A 19,636-nucleotide genomic window follows, 5' to 3' on the forward strand; every position below is an offset into this window, starting at 1 on the left:
CGGAAGATTTTATACTTACAATTAAAGCATTTGAGGCACAAACACTATGGAAGCCAAGATAAAAGGCTTTGAAAGGTTGATAGATTGCCTTATTTAATATAAGCTCTGTATATAAATTTACATATTCTGAAATAAAAGAATTATATTAAATTAAATGCAAATAATATGCATGTTTTAATATTATTTGTTATGATACATTGGGTGATGCTGATCATTATATTTGTTTAAGCGTATCAAATTTTTATTAACCATTATGAGCTTAATCTATTTTTATTGCTAACAGACTGGTGATATAGGGTGAACTAACCAGTGAAGGAACACTTAAGCTTCGCTTGCCTTTTAAAAAATCATATTAATTTCAAAATTCGTAATTTTAGTTAAATGACAGTGTCAACATATTTGTTACTAATTGCAAATTATGTAAAACAATTGTAGAGAACTTATATGAGGTTCAAATAACAAGTTGTAAGAAGACCAAGTGAAGGAACAGCTCTTACCAGTAAAGGAACACTTAATTTCGGTTATTTTTTAATGCTTGTTATGAATTTATAAGCAATACAAATATTTAAAAACAAGCCTATTCTTGAAATTATAACATATAAATACTTGGAAAATTTTAACTTTTTTTTGTAATTATGAATTGAAAATTAAAGTGTCAACATATTAACACATACTGTTCATTTACTGGGAAATCTATGCCCAGTAAAGGAACATGCCTGTTCCCTCACTGCTTGGAAGTTATTTTTCGTATTTTTAACATACTTTTGACCCGAAACATCACTAAAGGTACAAGAAAATTAAAGTTTGTCTTATATTTTCATTAACTTAGAAAAAAAACTAGTAAAGGAACACTTGTTCCTTCACTGGTTTTTCATCGTTTGAAGATCCAGTGAATAAACACCCCCTCATCTCAGTACTTTACTATGCTATGATGCTTTAAAAAAAATAAAACGTAACTTCAATAACTATATTTTGAATTCTCTTTTTCACAGTGAGAAAAATAAAACTATTACATGCAATTAATTCCACTTCAAACATATACATACAAATACTAACCTTATAATTTTTTCAAAGAAACAAGGTGTTACAGAGATAATAACAAATTCAAAAATTTTTCCAGAGAAGTCTAATTGACCAGGTAATCCAAAACATTGCTAGATGACTTCCTATTGTTTGGCAGTAAGCTATTGTTACCAATCAATCTAAAGAAAAACTTTCAAATTCTTATTTTTAATCAATATATATGAAATGTTCCTTCACTGGGTAGTGTTCCTTCACTGGTTGGTTTACCCTACTTGGCTCTTCATTTGAAAAGTCACTTTGACACTTATTGGACAGCTATGTCTCTTTTATATATTTTTTTCTCGCTCTCTAATTACGAGCAAAAATGTAAAAAAAATATATATATACAATATATATTAATTTCTAAATTGTACTTGTTAGATTATCTTAATTATATTTGTACTAAAATATAAGATAAAAAAAAAGTAGTTAAAAAAAATTTTTTTTTTGTCATTCATATACAAACATTTATTAATAATTGATTTTGTAAATTAAACAAATTACAATTATTAATAACTATTTCTCTTAAATCTAAATAACTGCAAATACGTGCAAGTTTCAAAAATTATTGTTTGGAAGTGAGCCGTGTTTGTAAGATTTTACCTATATAGCAGAAAAAGACACTGGTGCATTTCATAACCATAAATTATTAAAATTCTAAATATAAGACTTTTCAATTATTTTGATCTAAATTAATACAAATTAATGAAAAAAGAACTGAAAATATGTTTAATAAAAATTCTGCGTCAAAGGACTAAGAGACGCTATACCGTGAGGGGGGGGGGGGAATTTCATGGCAAATTCTGCTTCATCTTCATTAGTAATTTAAAGCTTGATTAAAGTACGAAATTTCAAATGCTGAGAAAATATTTTCAAAAATAAAAATGCAAACAAATTATTTCTGTATAATTTCTGCATAATCCTAAGTAATCTGGTCATAATTTGTATGTTTACCTGGAATAATTTTTCTTTTAATTGTCAATGGATGAGAAATAGAATTTGCTATGAAAGATTTCCTCTTAGTAAAAACGAAAGAAAACAGAAATTTATAGCTTCTTCCTATTTTCTATTCTAGGAAACTACATATTCACCTTTCAAAGTTAAAAATTTGTTACAGAGTTTGTCAATAGATGTCACAACTAACTAAAAAAACTGTAAAATATATATATTTTTTTTTACTGCATGTTAGACTATTCAAACAAAAATATTTTCATGGGCAATACTATTTTTTAATATATAAAAACTTTCTCTAATTATGGAGGCGGTGATCATTATTCCAAATTTTTAGTGGTAGTTCAGGTATCATTATTGAGTTTGGGCTATTACAGATACATCTTAATTTGGATGTAATATAATGATAATTATCTCAGTGAACTGAATAAAATCGTTTAAGTAAAATTGATTTATTAGGTATTTAAAATGGCCATAATTTAAAATAGAGAAAAACCCCAAGAAAGGATCAAGAAATCTCTTCATATTGAGAATTTTTATTAAGATTTATATTCAACAGTTGGGACTGAGAGGCCCAAAAGGGTACCCCCAGTCTCCAAAAATTGGAAATTGAGAAGTGAATGAATTGTTCCCAACGGACAGTTAGGAGCACGGGAAGAGATGCAAGGTTGGCGAATTGTCGGAAGATAACATAACCAAAAATAAAGCCAACCCCTCAAAATCAATATTAGATTTGATATTACTTTGGCAATCGTCAGCAAGACTGTGGGAATTAGTATAACCATGTAACTGCGACATATTTGTGGTAAGAAGTAAAGATTTTTTTTTTAAATTAGTCGCGATATTGAATTAATGAGTCTTACATTAGTAATGAAATGGAAAGTAAGCTATTACATTGATCGATAAGAAAAGAATAAAATATTTTAAATTCGCTTTTTATAAATTTTAATAAAAATTAAATAATTGATTTAATTTAATTACAATTCGATTAAGAATGATAATAAGTTTAAGAAATAAAAGAAATTTTAAAAGCTAGGAAATATGTAACGTCAATTCACACCAATGCTGCACAATCTAGGCTCATAAAAATTCACAAAAACTGTGAGATTTGAATCATTTCCATCTCGGTGAAAAAATGTTGACAAAATGTCGATTTATAAAAAAGTTTAATAACTTTTAAAATATTTATGTATTTCGTCTGTTTTAAAGCCCAACGGCACAATTTTATGTAGAGTGTAAATTGATAGCTTTGCTTCAAGTATAAGGCACTTAAACAGAGCCTGATTAAGGCAGGAGCATACTGGGCAGTTGCCCCGGGCCCTCACATCAAAGAAGGTCCCCACATCGAATAGAAAGCTTATTTTACGTTTCTTTCTTTATTGAACTTTTTTTAAACAAAATATCAGTACAGTGTAAAATGTTTACGTTTTATGTTCGCTTCTTCATTAATCTATCGCATGAACCTAAAAAATCTATCTTTCATAAATCCATGGTCTTCTAGGGTGAAATTCAACTAAATTTTAGCAATGACGATGGACAAATTTGGCCAATGAAAAGCCTGTATTTTGATATATCACAAAATGTTATATATTTACAAAAATACGGGCTTTTGATTGGCTTAAGTGAGCTATCGTGATTGCGAAAATATAGCTGAATTCCACCCTTATGTCAGCAAGGATATGAATTTTTCGCAGCTAGATGACAAAGTTAACAATCAGAAAACTGCATGATGGACATAGAATTGTCAGAAAATCAATGAAATGGACAGTTTCGTCTAACGATTGGAGGGAATATAGCTATTTTAGGTCAATTTTCTTGTTATGTATTTGTAATGAGGGGGAAAATTTAAATACCTCCATGAAATTCAGTTCTTCATTACTGAAATAGTGATGCAGAGGGGGCCTCAAATAAAGTTTTTCGGACCCCAATTAGGCTAAGTCGGACCCTGCACTTTAACTGTTGTTTTTTTTATTTGGCGAAAGAGCTACGAGAAAGCAAGTTAAATTGTTCTACCGTCAAGTGCTAGACTTAACGCGCTAGCCTACCAAATAAAAAGGCAAACCATCCTTTTTGCAGAGGCTGTTTCCCAGGCAGTCGTAGCAAATAAAGCACTACTATTGCGACTAAAAACTATTACCTGATTTGAAAGAGAACCTTTCCTAGAAATAAAAAAAATAGTTTTAATAATGATTAAAACAAATAAATGAACTCACCGTGTCTGTTCTCATTTGTAACTGGAAGATTTTCCCCATCTGTTTTTAAAACATGCGTTTTTATCCCACCAAATTCTTCAACAGAAACCTAAAATAATAAAAAAAAAAATTTTTTTTAATGGAAAGGGGAATAAAGAAAATAGTTCAAAATTTTTAAAACTCTGAATCTGTTACCTGAAAATTCATGCAAAAATCTTCTTCAACATTACCTTCATAAGTCAGAAGTTCCCGTAACCCTATAGCAACATCCTAGAAATTAGGTTTTTAATTAAACTTTATTTTAACTACGTTAAATTTGACATTAGTATAACAATAAATGATTTAATAAATTATTTATCATTTTGTAATTACAGGTTATTATTACCGGCATGACTTCTGCAAGATCATCAATTCCAAACTTCCAAACCCCAACATTGGCATGTGTGAGATTTTGCGGAACAACTGGTGGACTGAGAAGTTTTTTATAACAAGCTGTTGGAAAATGTAAGTCTAAAATAATCGAATTATAAACAGCTAGTCCCATAAGCTAAGACAAAATTAAGGAAATACATAATTGTTGATCAGTTTGGATTTTATTATAGTTTTTGAGAGCTGGAAATTTTATTCAAAATTTTGTATCCGATTTGTTTGATAAAATAGTTTAAAAATTGACTTTGTTAATTAGATTTTAAAGATAAGAATATGTCAATAAAATATGTAATTAAAAGATTACAATAAAATATCAACAAAATATCAAAATAAAACATCAATAAACTATATAATCAGATTAGAATAAAATATCAATATAAAACATCAATAAAATATATAATCAAAGGATTACAATAAAATATTAATTAAAAAATATCAATATAAAACATCAATAAAACATATAATAAAAGGTTTATAATAAAATATCAATATAAAGCATCTATAAAACATATAATCAAAGGGTTACAATCAATATAAAGCATCAATAAAATATATAATCAAAGGATTACAATAAAATATCAATATAAAACATCAATAAAATATATAATTAAAACAATACACTAAACTATAAATAAAAAATATCTATAAAATATCAATATTAAATATCAACAAAATATATAATCAAAGGATTATAATAAAATATCAATATAAAACATCAAGCAAATATATAATTAAATGATTGCAATAAAATATCAATAAAAAATATCGATAAAATATCAATAAAATACATAATCAAAGGATTACAATAAAATATCAATAAAAAATATCTACAAAATATCAATATAAAACATCAATAAAATATATAATCAACAGATTACAATAAAATATCAATATAAAACATCAATAAAATATATAATCAACAGATTACAATAAAATATAAATAAAAATATCAATAAAAATTATAAATAAAGTATGAATGCGAAACATGAATAAAATATATAATGAAAGGATACGACGCCGATAAGATTATATTCTCGAAGATTCCCTGATTGAGATGTACTGAACCAATAACATCTTGATTTATTATGATAAACGAACATACCTTTAAAAGTGAAATTATTTTAAATACAAAACACTGTTTTAGTAATACTTTTACGTAAAATGTATTTTTCTATTTACCATAGTCTGGATCAAAAATTTGTTTTATTAACAGTAGAAACCATTCCTTAGTTAGTCCTCCCATATCTAGGCCAGGTTCTCCGACGAATGTTACTTTTAATTTTTTCTTTAAATCTGTTTGTTTTCTTGCAATCTAAATACATTTATATATTAGACATTACAAAATACATATTTTTGAACATTTCTGTACATTAATTGAATAGAATAAATCCATTTTGAAACTATTGGCATTTTTTGTAATTATGTCTTTATTTTTTCTCACCAATTTGCTAAAATAAATATGCAGTGGCTTTTTTAAAGAACTATAAAATAATACAATTGAACAGTGAGAAAAAAAATATACATTCAATTATTTGTGATCTAAATAACTGAATCTATAAGTACAAAGACTCACTATTAATGGTTCAACTGCTTAACTTTAAGTGTGCTAATTGAATCTCAAGTACAAAGACTCACTATTAATGGTTCAACTGCTTAACTTTAAGTGTGCTAATTGAATCTCAAGTACAAAGACTCACTATTAATGGTTCAACTGCTTAACTTTAAGTGTGCTAATTAATTAGAGGACATAATGTTTGAAGTTACGAAATCCGACACAAAAACGTACTTTCTCTAAATAAACTGATTTGAATCTTCGACTCTAAAAGAGGATCTAATATGGGCCCAATAGTTTAGGCCTTTTTATGTTTATTTCACGTTTTGCATATTTCACTATATCTCGAAAACTTATAAATCAAACCAAAAATGTTTGCTGAAAACTCTAAAATTCGCTGATAAAGATAATTCCTCGTAAAAAATAATTTCTAATAATAATTTATTATATTTCATTGTTTAATTTAATAATAGTCGAACAAAATTTAAATTATGGGATATACAAATTTTTATATAAGAGTTACAAATTCAACTCCGTCAACAAAAAAAAAATTATGTTTATTTAGAGAAAATGCATTTTTGTGTCTGATTTCGTAATTTAAAATGTCGTCTGCTCTAATTAATGAGTATCTTATATTTGTTTAAACATGAATCAGCAAATGTTTTTAAAAACTAAATCCATACATATATTAAAGCTTGAATGCATTACCTCATTTAAAGAGTCTGAAACGAGATGGGATCTTCTAACATTAAGATTCAAGAAAAAAACATCAATATCTGGTGCTTGTTGGTGCATAGCTCGACTCATCAAACTCCTCTATTAAAATAATATAATATAATATAATATAATATAATGTAATGTAATGTAATGTAATGTAATGTAATGTAATGTAATGTAATGTAATGTAATGTAATGTAATGTAATGTAATGTAATGTAATGTAATGTAATATAATATAATATAATATAATATAATATAATATAATATAATATAATATAATGTAATGTAATGTAATGTAATGTAATGTAATGTTATGTAATATTATATAATATAATAATATAAATTGAAAATATTTCCCTTGCATTTACATTTAATTATCAAGGGAATCAAAGACGGAATTTGCTGCAAACTTGATAATTAAATAAGTCGAAAATTATTATTGAGTAAATTTCTGCCAAACTAGTAGAACTAAAATATATTTCTACTTCAAACTTTTCTAAGTTTGTAGAAAATTATAAAGATGTAAAGCAGTATGATTACAGTACGGTTTTATTTGAAGAACAATTGTGAGATGACGGCTATTTAAAGAAAAATGGTATTATTTAAATTCTAGGAAGAAATATACTATTGAAAATATTACTGAAAGTTAAACTTTTACAGCATTTAGATTTGCTAGGAAAATTAAGTCGATAAATGACTTTTTTAATTTTTCGTTTATAAATTTAAATAAATAGTTAAAGTCAATCATGTGTGATGCACATTTGATTTCATCAAGTCAATGCAAAGTAATATTAATCGGCTTATGACCTTGATAAGTTTGCAGTTCGTTTTAATTATATTTACATGATTATTTAAGGCATAAAAATTTATCTAATAAAAATTTGTTTATAGCTACGCTTACTAAAAATCATTCTGATGTTTTTTTTCACTTTTCGTTAAAGGTTAGCAAATCTTTTCTTTTTATATATATTTTTTAAAAAGTATAGTGAACGATTTATGCTCGCGTTTTAGTTCTAGGTATAAAAAAAGTTGTTTTTAATAATAATAGTACATTACGAAGTCTTTTTTTTGTCGTTTTTTAAAATCAAATTTAAGTCTATTTGAAAATTGAAGTAATATTACGAAAACAAACTCAACATTTTACTTTTGTCATGGAGCAAATCATTGCTTGTCGTATTTAAACCCTAGTTAATTACTTCGTATTGATTTGATTACATCATTAATCACACATGATTTACTTTAACTAAACTTGCTAATACTAGAGCCTAATTTTGTACGTGGGAGCTAACGCCTTCCAAATTGCACCAAAGGTGCTGGTGTAAAATACTCTTAGTGGTTGACGAATCAGGAGTTAGAGTCTTCTTGTCGCCAGGCTAACCGTGAGAGGTTCTCGTGATCTTCCTCTCCATGTAACGCAAATGCGCGTTAGTTCCATAAAAAAGTCTTCCCCGCAGGCAAATTTTTCCCAATACTTGATCCAGGAGCTCCCTTGTCTTCTTGATTGGGTTCAAAGTTACAAGGCTACGAAGTTGAACATTCGTAAACCTGAACATTGGGTCGGCTATTCAACGACGATTATAAAATAAAATAAAACATTTACGGAACATATTGTATATTAACAGGAGTTTATTTATATCTAGAGACTACTTTAGGATTCAATATCATGATGTTCTAACATGATGTATTGTTTTAGAATTGAAATAATTGAATAAGTTGATCATGTTTATACGTACCCTAGCATTAATTATCATTTGTTGTTCTGAATCTCTTTGCAAGATCATCTTTTTGGCAACTATACTGAGAATGAAAGGATATTGGCAATAGGAAAACCTAAAAACAATTCAATCGTAATTAAAAATATTTTTTAAACTATGTTATTATTCGATACGCTAATTTAACAAATTATGGATCATAATGAGAAATAATCACAAAGGTAACAAATCACAAAAAGTAATGAATTATTTTTAAATATTTAAAAAAATCAGTAGAATTTGACACATGCGTCTAATGTCTTATACTGTTATACTTTTTACTGTTACCTTCGTAGAATATTTAACAAAAATATATAGAAAAAAAGTCTAGCCTGTAGAAAGAATGTATTTGTATCGTTCTTAATAATTAAGGCTTGTTAAAATGTTGATGTTAAAATAAATTTCTAATCATAGGAGAAAAACTGAGGTTTATCATTGTTTCATAATAAGCACTTTTGTAATTAGAAAGTAAAAGAGGACAACTTTTTTTCAGTACATTGTCTATATAGTAACCAAATAATATTGTAATAGGAAAAAAAAACTTAACGACTAGAAAGAATAGCCTTTGAAACGTTATTTAAAAATAAAGCTGATGTTAAATAAATTTCTAATTTTAAGAGAAAAAATGGGGCTTATCATTGTTTCGAAATATGTCCTTTAGTTATTGGGAAAGAAAACAGGACACTTTTTTTTCAGTACTGTGATTATGTGGTAGCAAAATAATATTTTGCCTTTTATTTAATATTTTTTGTAATCATCTGCGTGTGTATTAAATTTCGAAGTAATTTTTGATATTATTTTAGGATGGTAAAATTTTAAGTAAGTAATAAAATTCATTCTTAATTTTTTTTTTCTAAGTAAAAAGAAAAAAAAAAACCAATGAGTTATAAAGTTAATTCGTATGTGTTCCTTTTTTAAGAATTCAGAGCAGTTAATTCTCTTAATAAGGGGGAAAAGAACTGATGATAAAAACTATCCTCTTCTAGCGTGTTATTAATTAGCCATAGTAGTCATGAATATTTTACTCCGTTCGAAAACAAACTAGATATGAAACAGTTTACTAGTCTAATAGTTTACAAACCATATATGAATAATTAAAAATATTATTAGTTTTTTTTCTTTATTGTCCTGAGAAGTGAGAATTTTCAAAGATTATATGAAGCAATGCAAATAATTTTGATACAATATTAGTAAATCAATACAGTTTTTTTTCAATGTGATAAAGTATAAATTCTTATAGTATACATTTTTAAATTAAAGTTTAACAAAATTTTGCATATATACATTAAAATTAGAAGATATAGCCATAGTAAAGGCTGTAATAAAGAAAAAACAGACAAAAACTAAAAATAATAGAATAGAGTTATTAAAATTAATTTATTATTATGCTGAATTTTTTTATGATTTAAAATAGTTGCTACAATTTTAATACTGTATCATTGATTTTTTAATATTTATGTAAGCATTTTCTATGACTTTTTAATTAGCTATATTTTAACTTAATGTCTTAATTGTTAAATGTTATGTTAAATTTTTATTAACAGTTACTATTGTAATTAAACTGTTGAAAATTAAATTAAATATCTTAAAAATTCTAAATTGAGTTAAACCAATAAATAAAGATTATATTTTTTGGTGAAGTATGATGCACACTTTTTTAAATTTAAAGTAATCTCTTATTTTGCATTACAACCATTTGTAATTAAAATGAAGAGTTTGAATGATATTATTATTAACATTTTGTAATATGTTAAATACAACACTAATTAATCATTTATTTACGAATTTATATTAAAATAACGAAATAAAAAAGAAGTTTACTTGTGATTTTTTGTTGGATTTTGCCATCGATAGTACTCCGCCATTAAATTTATGTGGTCCAATGCACTATTATAAAACTCAGTGTAAGATATGAGATTGGGGTTATTTCGATTGTTAGCTGTATCTGCAATGATAATATGGTTCTAATATAGTCACAATTATAGCAATATAATTGTCTGAATCGACAATGTAATTTTAACAAAAATTGAAATGACAAATATCATGATGACAAATAAGAAATAATATTAATATAGTTTTAAGTAAGTATCAGAGATAGAAAAATATCATTATAATTCTTTAGATTAAGTAACGGTTTTTTTCACAGCTAACAGTTTGAATATAATCTTACTTATGATTATTTGACTATTTTGTTTGAATTTGGTGAAATAACAATTAAATAAATTTGTGATAGTGTGTGACTTACTTATAAGTGCTAACACTCTTGTAGCGCTTGGTATCCACCATCTACTTTTACTAATCGACGGAAGTTTATGTCCATTTGCGGGGGGGAATTCACGTATCGTTATGAATTGTAATATTCTTTTAACAAGTTGACGTAGTCTTTCTGACTCTGTTCTATAAAAAGGAAGGTTTTATTAGAAAATCAAAAGAATAGTGTCATATATATATATATATATATATGTATACAGAAAATAAGTTGTATACAAATAACCAGTGCAAGGAGAAATTTAAGTACATCAAATTTTAAAGTATTTATTTTAAAATTTAATTTCATTTGTTCGTAACTATTATGTTTAACAATTAATAAAATTTTGGTAATTTTGACTAACTTTTTTTCTCGATATAGCAATAAGCTTGTAGTCAAAAATGCTGTAAAGTAATTTATTATCATTTTAAAATAATGTAAGACAACGCCTGCTTATTTTGTCATTTGATTTATAAAGAAATCCGCTAGGAAGTTAATAATGAAAAAATAAAAACAATATGTTTTTCAGTTCCAGTACTATTTCTCTTCCTAATTTTATACAGTCAAATCCCGCTATATTGAACCTTCAAGGGACCGAAATTTCGGTTCACTATAACCGGGAGTGCACTATATCCGTACTACAAACAATTTTTAAAAAAATTTCTGAACCTTTTATTACACATTATTTAAATAAATGACCCACAAAAATGATTAAAAATCAATATGTAGTAAGAAAAGATGTTTCATTTTTATTACTCTAATACATCTTGCGTACAAAAAATTTAGGGATGTCCTTTATTTTAGGATGGGAAGCTGAGATAGAAGAAGCAAACAAGAAAAAATGCTTATGGCTACAATCCACTCTATAGATGATTTTAAAAATCGGTAGGGGAGAGGGGGGCACATGTGAACAAATTATTTTATTTCTTCATTTTTCGAAAAATATCATAAATATCTCGCAGTAAAGAAGTTCATATGTTTAAATAGTCTTTTCTTTATCTTATGGAATTTTTTGAGATTTTTCAATAAAATATTTCTTTACTTTATGATATTTTAAAAAAATGAATTCAATTGTTCACATGTGCCCCTGTTGGGGGCACATATGAACAAGATTAAAAACACAAAGCAATCATCATATTTCAAGGAAACAAATCTTTAATATGACAGATATAGATACGTATTATAATGAAGGGGTTGTAGCTTACTATGTGGATTTAAACTGTACAACAGTACTGACAATAAGAAAATAATTTTTCAGCTGTACAATAATTTTTTCACTGTTGGGTTTTTCGCAACTTCATGTTCCTCAGGAGCTGTAATGGGCCTTTTTCTTTCCTCTCTGATACTCTTTCATGCTTTTTTTTCATTTTTCTATCTTTTCATCTGTAGTTTAGCAATTCTATCTTTCTCAGGTGTATCAGTTAATATGCGTGATGCGCGATCAACCATTTAATAAAATAAAAAAAAATTTTAAGGAAAAAATTAATAAATTAATTATGGAAAATTAAATAATAATAATTTTAAATGCATACATATTTTTTAAACTTATAATATCATGAGGATAATAATCTTAATACTATGTAGGGGCACATGTGAACTGTTCACATCTGCCCCAGATGATTTGTTCACAAGTGCCCCATCATCCTTCTTAAACCTTACTTGAAAAATAAGGAATTTTTAATTGAGTAAAAAAAAAAATTATTGTCATAAACTTACCTGAATGTTCATATAATAGTCTGCAATAGTTAATTTTAGTTTATTAGTTGATTTATACTATGCTTTCACTTGAAGAAGCTACTGATTATAATACATACAACACCAGTAGATACAAAGAAATTGTCAGAATAGAACAACAAAATGTCTCATTGTTTTGAAAGTTTCGCAGAGAGGTAGGACTAGTACTGCCATCAATTAAAAATTTTTCAAGATTTTTTATTTCAAATCATATTGGTAAAATATACCATGTTCACAAGTGCCCCCCTTTCCCCTACATGTATTTTATGTAGAAATTTCAAAATTACCAAAAAATGAAGGAAAAAAAATCAGTCGAAGAGGGAAAAATTTCATATTTCCTCTCTTCTTTTGGTTCACTATATCCGCAAAAAAAAAATAATTATTTTACGTGTATAGTAAGGCAAAGTAGCGAACATTTCGTTCACTATATCCGGGAGTTCACTATGAACCATGTTCACTATAGCGGGGTTTGACTGCACTTTAATAATTTCAAAATTGTTCTTACTTTGAAAACCAGTTGATTAATAATTGGTGATCGCCACTGCTAAGTCCGATGGTTCTTCGGAATAAATGAGCAAAAACAGTGTACGAAGACTGATTACTAAACAATGGATTCTGAAAAAAAAAATTGAATGAGGGCAGAAACAACAGGATGTTCTCTAAAGACCACCCTTAATATGTGTTTTTTAAAATTCTTATTAACCGCCTCCCTTACCAATTTTTTTTTTTGAAAAAAATATACAAAGAACCGACACATATTATTATTTTATTATAAATACAAGGAACTAAAACGAAACGTAATACACAAGTTCTAATTTGTAATTTAAATTTTTTTTATGTGTAAAAAATATTTAATTTATCATCAGTTTACTATCCCAAATTATCTCGATCAAATGAAAAAAGTTAAATATGAGTCTTTGTATATGTTCACATCTTCATAGTTTGAAAAATCATCTACATTACTTTCGCTGGCGAACGTCATTTTTTGACTCTTTTTTTCTATGTCAATTCATCAACCATCGTATATACAATTGTACAAAACACGTCTGCAGTACCACAAATAGTAACTCCCAAGTAAAAATTGGCAAACCTCCAATCACAGCACATTATTATTTTGTTTTACTCCTGACCGAATAAAAACGTGATAAAACAAAACGTATTGACGAATTTTGCTAAACCCGAGTTTACTCGGGATAATAAATATTTGCAATATATGCATACCCGAGTTTCTCGGGATAATTAGGGAAGCGGTTAAAAATGAAAACAAAAATGTATACTCATTGGGGGTCAAAGAAACAATAAAAACGCTTTCTAAGTCTGACAAATCACGCTAGAAGAAGGCGGGAGTAATTAACAGCAAGACAGGTATGATAGCGTGAGATAACAGAGAGATATTGAAGGACGATTTTTTATTAGAAATGTTTTCAGCTTCCGATGAAATCTATTTGATGTTTATTACATTTGCTTCCTCTACTGCAATTTGTCAGATTTAGATAGCATCTGTGTTTATTATTCGCTTAAACATTCATTTGCAGTTTTTGTTTCCATTTTTGATTCGAAAAATGCATATTAAGAGCGATCTTTATGTAACACCTTGCATACAAAATATATTAGAGCACATAATTTTTTTAAGACCGTAAATATTGAAGGAAAATAAAACAAGAGTAACATTTAGTTCTGAAGCAATGGATACATTTGTGGGGATAGTAGTTATTGACCATGTTAACTTTCATCTATGAAAAGGTACCCCAACAAAGAATCGTGTTAACATGTCTTATATACTAGTGAATTGTAATTTTGTAGTGGTAGATACACTACAGTTGGGGAGAGTGGGGTCAATTGTAACAGGGTACGATTGTAACAGAGCAAAAATTTCAAGTGTCGGGTTCTAGATTTGGTTCCTAGGTGGCGCACAAGGTGTATTTAATGTACACCCCCGCTGGCAACCATTTTTATGTATTTTTGAAAGAGTTACATCACTAAAGATGTTTTCACGCTACGTAAGTACTTTCTTTGGTATTAGAATATTATATTGTAACAAAGTAATTTTGTTTAAACGAATAGAAATTATTAACCGAATATGTAAGTGGACACCTTAATTAACATTTCAATAAAATAGAAAATTAGTTTTGTTATTTAACTAGCATTGTTTTTAACAAATGAAGCTGAAATGGCGCCTTGGGAACGATTGTAACAATAAGTAAAGGGACGATTGTAACAGCTGAAAATAAATAATCTTATGTTTACAAACCATTACTTAACTCTTTAAGAACCACCAATAGTTTCCTATATCATTCATATTATGTTGCATGTGCATTATTTTATTTGTCACCTTTCACAGCATAAATTAAAATTTTCAACCCCTTAAAGTTAAAAGTTTAACCCTTTAGGTCTCTGCTCATTATTATTTTTACTCCTAAAATATAACTACCATTTTGATCAATAAAAAAATATATCACAATTATGATAATATGTATAATTAACTATGTTTTAGTTGAATTTATGAACTGTTACAATTGACCCCGTAAGTGGGGACAATTGTAAAAAGTCAGGACTGTCAAAAATTGTTAATAACTAATATAATAACATTTAAAATAAGGTATTTATTTTTTTTCTAGTAGAGGATAGTCTACTTTACTCGTCTGTCAATTAATACTAATAATATATTGGATTTTTTGTTAGTTAAAAATAGTTAAGTAAAAAATGTTACAATTGACAACACTCTCCCCTACTCTCCCACCAGAGTTATAACTGTGATAGAATTCGATGAACGGACACCACTAGTTGATTCACTGCTGTTTTGTGAGAAGCCGGGAGAGTTGTATTCAGACCACCTTTCTTTTAAGTGCTGATCGTGAGAGCTGCTTTAAGATAACGGTCGTGGTCGATCCTGTGTTGCCAATAGCAGTCGAGTGAGTACGTTGTGTGTGATCGAGTCTGAGTAGCAACAGCGTGAGGAGGGGGATAATGTAGCAGTCACAAGTAGCAACCCAACGGTTCAATGTGGATCATCCATCGAAGTAAGATCTGATCAAAATGGACTTTATTGTTAAGGTTGGCGTTTTCATATCGAGGTGGATATTTTTGTTAAGGTAGGCATGTTCACATCACGTCCGGGTCACCAATGTGGGGATAGTAGTTATCGATCATGTCATCCTTCATTTATGAAAAGGTACCCCACATTGAATTTGATATATAACTGTGCACACTTTTTTTACTATATGACCAATAATTTTTTTTTAAAAAAATAATGCTAACGTGACAGTAAAATAATTTACTTGAAATTGGTAAAATTATTTCAATTTTAATTATAATCTTGGTAACGGAATCACATTTTCTGGATACAAAGCGAGATGTTTAAAGTCTATTTTATCTTAATATTATATTTTGAGATGTGTTTGCAAATTTGAGCCTTTATTTGAGATTCTATTATAATAATAATTTTAAAAAACATTTAGAAGTTTTTTGCACGGAATTACAAGAGTACTTAATTTTTTAACTTATAATAATTTAGTAATTTAATAATTTAGACGATACAATAAAAAGACAATAAAGATAAAAAGCATGAAATTAATTAACGGAAGATGTTGGATAAAAACAACAATTATTTGCACAACATAACAGTAAAAGGACAAAACCGTTCCTTTAAACTTTGAATATTAATGGAAGAGAGAGAGGGGGAGAGAAAGAGGTTTCCTCGCGAAAAGCGATCAGTATAATTTTTTGTACACTTACGAAGTAATAATGATAACTTCGCTGCTTTAATAGGTGTAGTTAATATCTTAGTACTTTTCTTTAACTTCAGCAAATAGACGGATTTGCCCGTTTTCTGAAGTATTTCGGTGACGATTTGAAAAGTACGCGTATTTATTATTAAAAGAAGTACATGCATTTTTTAAAAAAAAAATGTTTTAAATTCGGCCACTGAGATTTAGCTGTTTATGCCCTCTTATGTAATAAAAAGCTCCATAATTAGTAAATTTCTAAAAAGAGAAAAAAGTAAACATTGTATCTGAAAAGGAGACCCGAGAAATATCAAAAATATATTTTAAAATGTGTTCTTAATTTTAATACTAACTATTAAAATAAATCCAAACGATACTTACATGCAATAAGGCAAAAAGAGCTTTTGTTTCATCTTTGGCTTTTAATCTACAAAAAAGAATATTTTTTATGTAAGGTTAAATTGAGGGAATCGAGCGTAAGTGGATAATGGAGTATATAATTTTTAAATGTTTTTTATATTACATGCATTACATTAATTATATAAATTACAATCATTGTAATTATTACAATTATTGTATTTAGAAGAAATCCGAATCCGACAAATTAATTTGCATACTTAAGATCATCCCCACGAACCATTCAAATTGACTCCTAGAAAGTGAAGATCCGATCATTAGATCAAAAGTTAGCTAGGGTGCTCCGTTTATTTATTGTTTTTTTTTCTTTGCTCACTGTACGTTAAAAATATAATGAAGAACTTTCAATTGATCCGCTTGTTCCTATGATAGCATGGAAAACGTAGTAGTACAGACATATTTCCACGTTTAAAGTTGAATAAGGTTCTATTGCATGAATAATTTATAGATGCGTAAAGAATTAAAATTGAAAATTTAAGAATAAATGGTCAGGCATTATACTTATTGTATATTAAATAGGAGAAAAAAATCAATTTGGAAACAATTTGCATTACAAATACATTTAAATGAGATATTCAATTGAAACAAAATGAAATAGGAAGACGGCTGCATTTAATTCTATTTTAAAAATTTAAATATTGCATCCAGTGTCTTAAACAATTTAAAAGTTAATTGAATTGTTTCGAAAAAATTTGATTCTATGTAAGAAAATATATTGAATTTATATCAAAGTGGAACTTATAATGAAAGAGCTTTGTTACCTGATGTTTGTTGCCAGTACAGCTCCAATTGTTGCTTTTAGTGCAGCTTTACTGACAAAAGAAGGCTGAAATCAACAACAAAAATTCTATTTATTAAAGTAAATTATTTGTTTAAGATTTATATGTGTACACTGTTAGAAATTTCTCTGAAAAAATGGTTAAATAACAATTTATTGAATGATTATTTTATCATATTTAATCGAAACAGTCAGATAATCACAAATAAAATGGTAATCAACTGTTAAGTTAAAGAAAAACTGTTTATTAACTGCTTTCACAGTTCCTTGCAACTGCGTACATATCGTAGCCGAGCTGCCTTATCTCTCAATCTCATGACCGGCTGGCTGAACTGGAGTCCTAGTGTTGACACTACAATGTTTCCTCCATAAATCAACACATGAAGAAATCTCTATGTCCAGCACTCTCCAGTGTCCATTACCTTATGAAAGGCCGAGCTCCTATGTCTAGTTAAATGATTAATTTTTTTAAAACTTTTTTGAAAAATGCTAGTTGCAAATGGTTAAAAAACCGTCTAGTTTTGTATTTATGGTTTTATAACCATACTTTTTGTAAATGGTTTCAAAACCATAAAGGAAAAAATTGTTCTTTTCCGTAAACTTTACGGTTAATTGGATGGACAGACAGCTGCCAGTTATTTTACCATAATTTTAGAATGAAAACTTTAACAGTGTACAGGATCTTTAATAATCACTCGCCTTAATAATATGTTTTTAGAATCTTTGGGGAAAAAGATGAAGTTATTATTCTCTGAACTTATGAGGGCTAATTAATATCGACGTGAAAAATCTAATCAAATTCAACGGCATTAAATAAAGGTTTAAAATCATTTAAACATTATTAGTCGAATGAAAATATGAAAGGCGATCTCAAATAATTTACTCAACAGAAGTTATTAATCTTCAAATCGATGAGTACCAGATTGTCTGGGAAGTAAATGCGGCCTATGCACAATGAGGATCACATTGCCCCAATCATGCCGTTGCTCACGAAATTGTAAAGCTTTAACCTCCAACACCAGTGCCCCACAACGAGCTATTGCGGGAATGCTTTACCTTTAGTGATTTTAAATGGCACCATGACTGACCTTGGTAATGATTTGTTGAATTTTGATAACATTATAATTTTTTCTTCCATTTTAATATTTCCTTGAACATGTTATAGATGATCTAATGATCCTTTTTGTCTAGAGGCTTAAATATATACTTGATAATAAACCATTATTTGTTTTCTAAAGAAATTAAATTCCCTTACGTTGTAATATATCAATCACAATAGGCAAAAAATAACGTTTTATGTAACTAAATTGCGAAAAAAAAATTTACACAATATTGAATGATATAGTTGATAATAGAAAAATTAGTAGTTTCAAAAATTATTTGGATGGAAAAAGTCGAAGTTCTTTGAGCTCTTAAAAACAAAGAGAACTGGAGAAAAAATAAAATAAAGGTGAAAAATTAAACAAGAAAAAACCTGAAAGCTAAGAGAAGCGACGTTGGCCAGAAGATAAACATCAGAGCAGGTTACATTTCTTAGCGGTACCCCTCCATGCCCCATGGAAATGCATCCTGCCTGGATTCGATTTTTTTTCATTAACAACTTTTTTTTTCTTTAAAAATCACTTTAGTTTTCTTCATTTACATTTTGTCTATCTTGAAAATGATCACCATGATTTTGGGGACTCGAACAATGTTAAATTTTAATAGTAACTCCATCATTCCACCATTATTTCCATTATCAAATCTATCTTTCCGCCTCAATTTCTAGGAATTACGAATTTGAGAGTGAATGATATTCGAATCACGAAACGGACGCTGATTCATAAAAAGAAAAACATTTTGTAGGTATTTCCCAAAAAATCACATTTTCTAAAATCAAATAAATAATACCTGATAGTACATTTAAATTAGTTTCAAATACGCTATGCTAAGCTTCAGAAACTAAGCAACATTTTATTCATTTTAATTTTTTTGTACTAATTATAAGATGTATATAATTATTAAACAATTTCGGCGATCTTTTAATGTGTGATTGCTGTTGCTCACGTTAAAGAGTTAGTATATTAGTTAAGATGTTA

The 19,636-nt window shown here is 27.7% G+C and overlaps 1 protein-coding gene across 3 annotated transcripts in view; it reads right to left on the bottom strand.

Annotated features, from left to right (window-relative positions):
* Nucleotides 1-19,636, bottom strand: part of LOC107454849 (putative E3 ubiquitin-protein ligase HECTD2) — a 70,423-nt gene that overhangs the window by 8,817 nt on the left and 41,970 nt on the right. For all 3 annotated transcript variants that reach the window (XM_087156210.1, XM_087156211.1, XM_087156212.1), the window contains 13 exons: nucleotides 17,542-17,606; nucleotides 16,745-16,790; nucleotides 13,144-13,253; nucleotides 10,902-11,053; nucleotides 10,478-10,601; nucleotides 8,639-8,735; nucleotides 6,895-7,002; nucleotides 5,814-5,946; nucleotides 5,648-5,736; nucleotides 4,591-4,752; nucleotides 4,401-4,475; nucleotides 4,227-4,314; nucleotides 20-126 (listed from right to left, as the gene is read on the bottom strand). In XM_087156210.1, coding sequence (XP_087012336.1) covers nucleotides 20-126; nucleotides 4,227-4,314; nucleotides 4,401-4,475; nucleotides 4,591-4,752; nucleotides 5,648-5,736; nucleotides 5,814-5,946; nucleotides 6,895-7,002; nucleotides 8,639-8,735; nucleotides 10,478-10,601; nucleotides 10,902-11,053; nucleotides 13,144-13,253; nucleotides 16,745-16,790; nucleotides 17,542-17,606 — 1,356 coding nt within the window. The remainder of the gene's footprint in view (nucleotides 1-19; nucleotides 127-4,226; nucleotides 4,315-4,400; nucleotides 4,476-4,590; nucleotides 4,753-5,647; nucleotides 5,737-5,813; nucleotides 5,947-6,894; nucleotides 7,003-8,638; nucleotides 8,736-10,477; nucleotides 10,602-10,901; nucleotides 11,054-13,143; nucleotides 13,254-16,744; nucleotides 16,791-17,541; nucleotides 17,607-19,636) is intronic.

The sequence above is a fragment of the Parasteatoda tepidariorum genome, chromosome 12, assembly GCF_982258835.1.
Source record: "Parasteatoda tepidariorum strain Cologne lab strain chromosome 12, Ptep-v5.0, whole genome shotgun sequence".
NCBI lineage: Eukaryota > Metazoa > Arthropoda > Arachnida > Araneae > Theridiidae > Parasteatoda > Parasteatoda tepidariorum.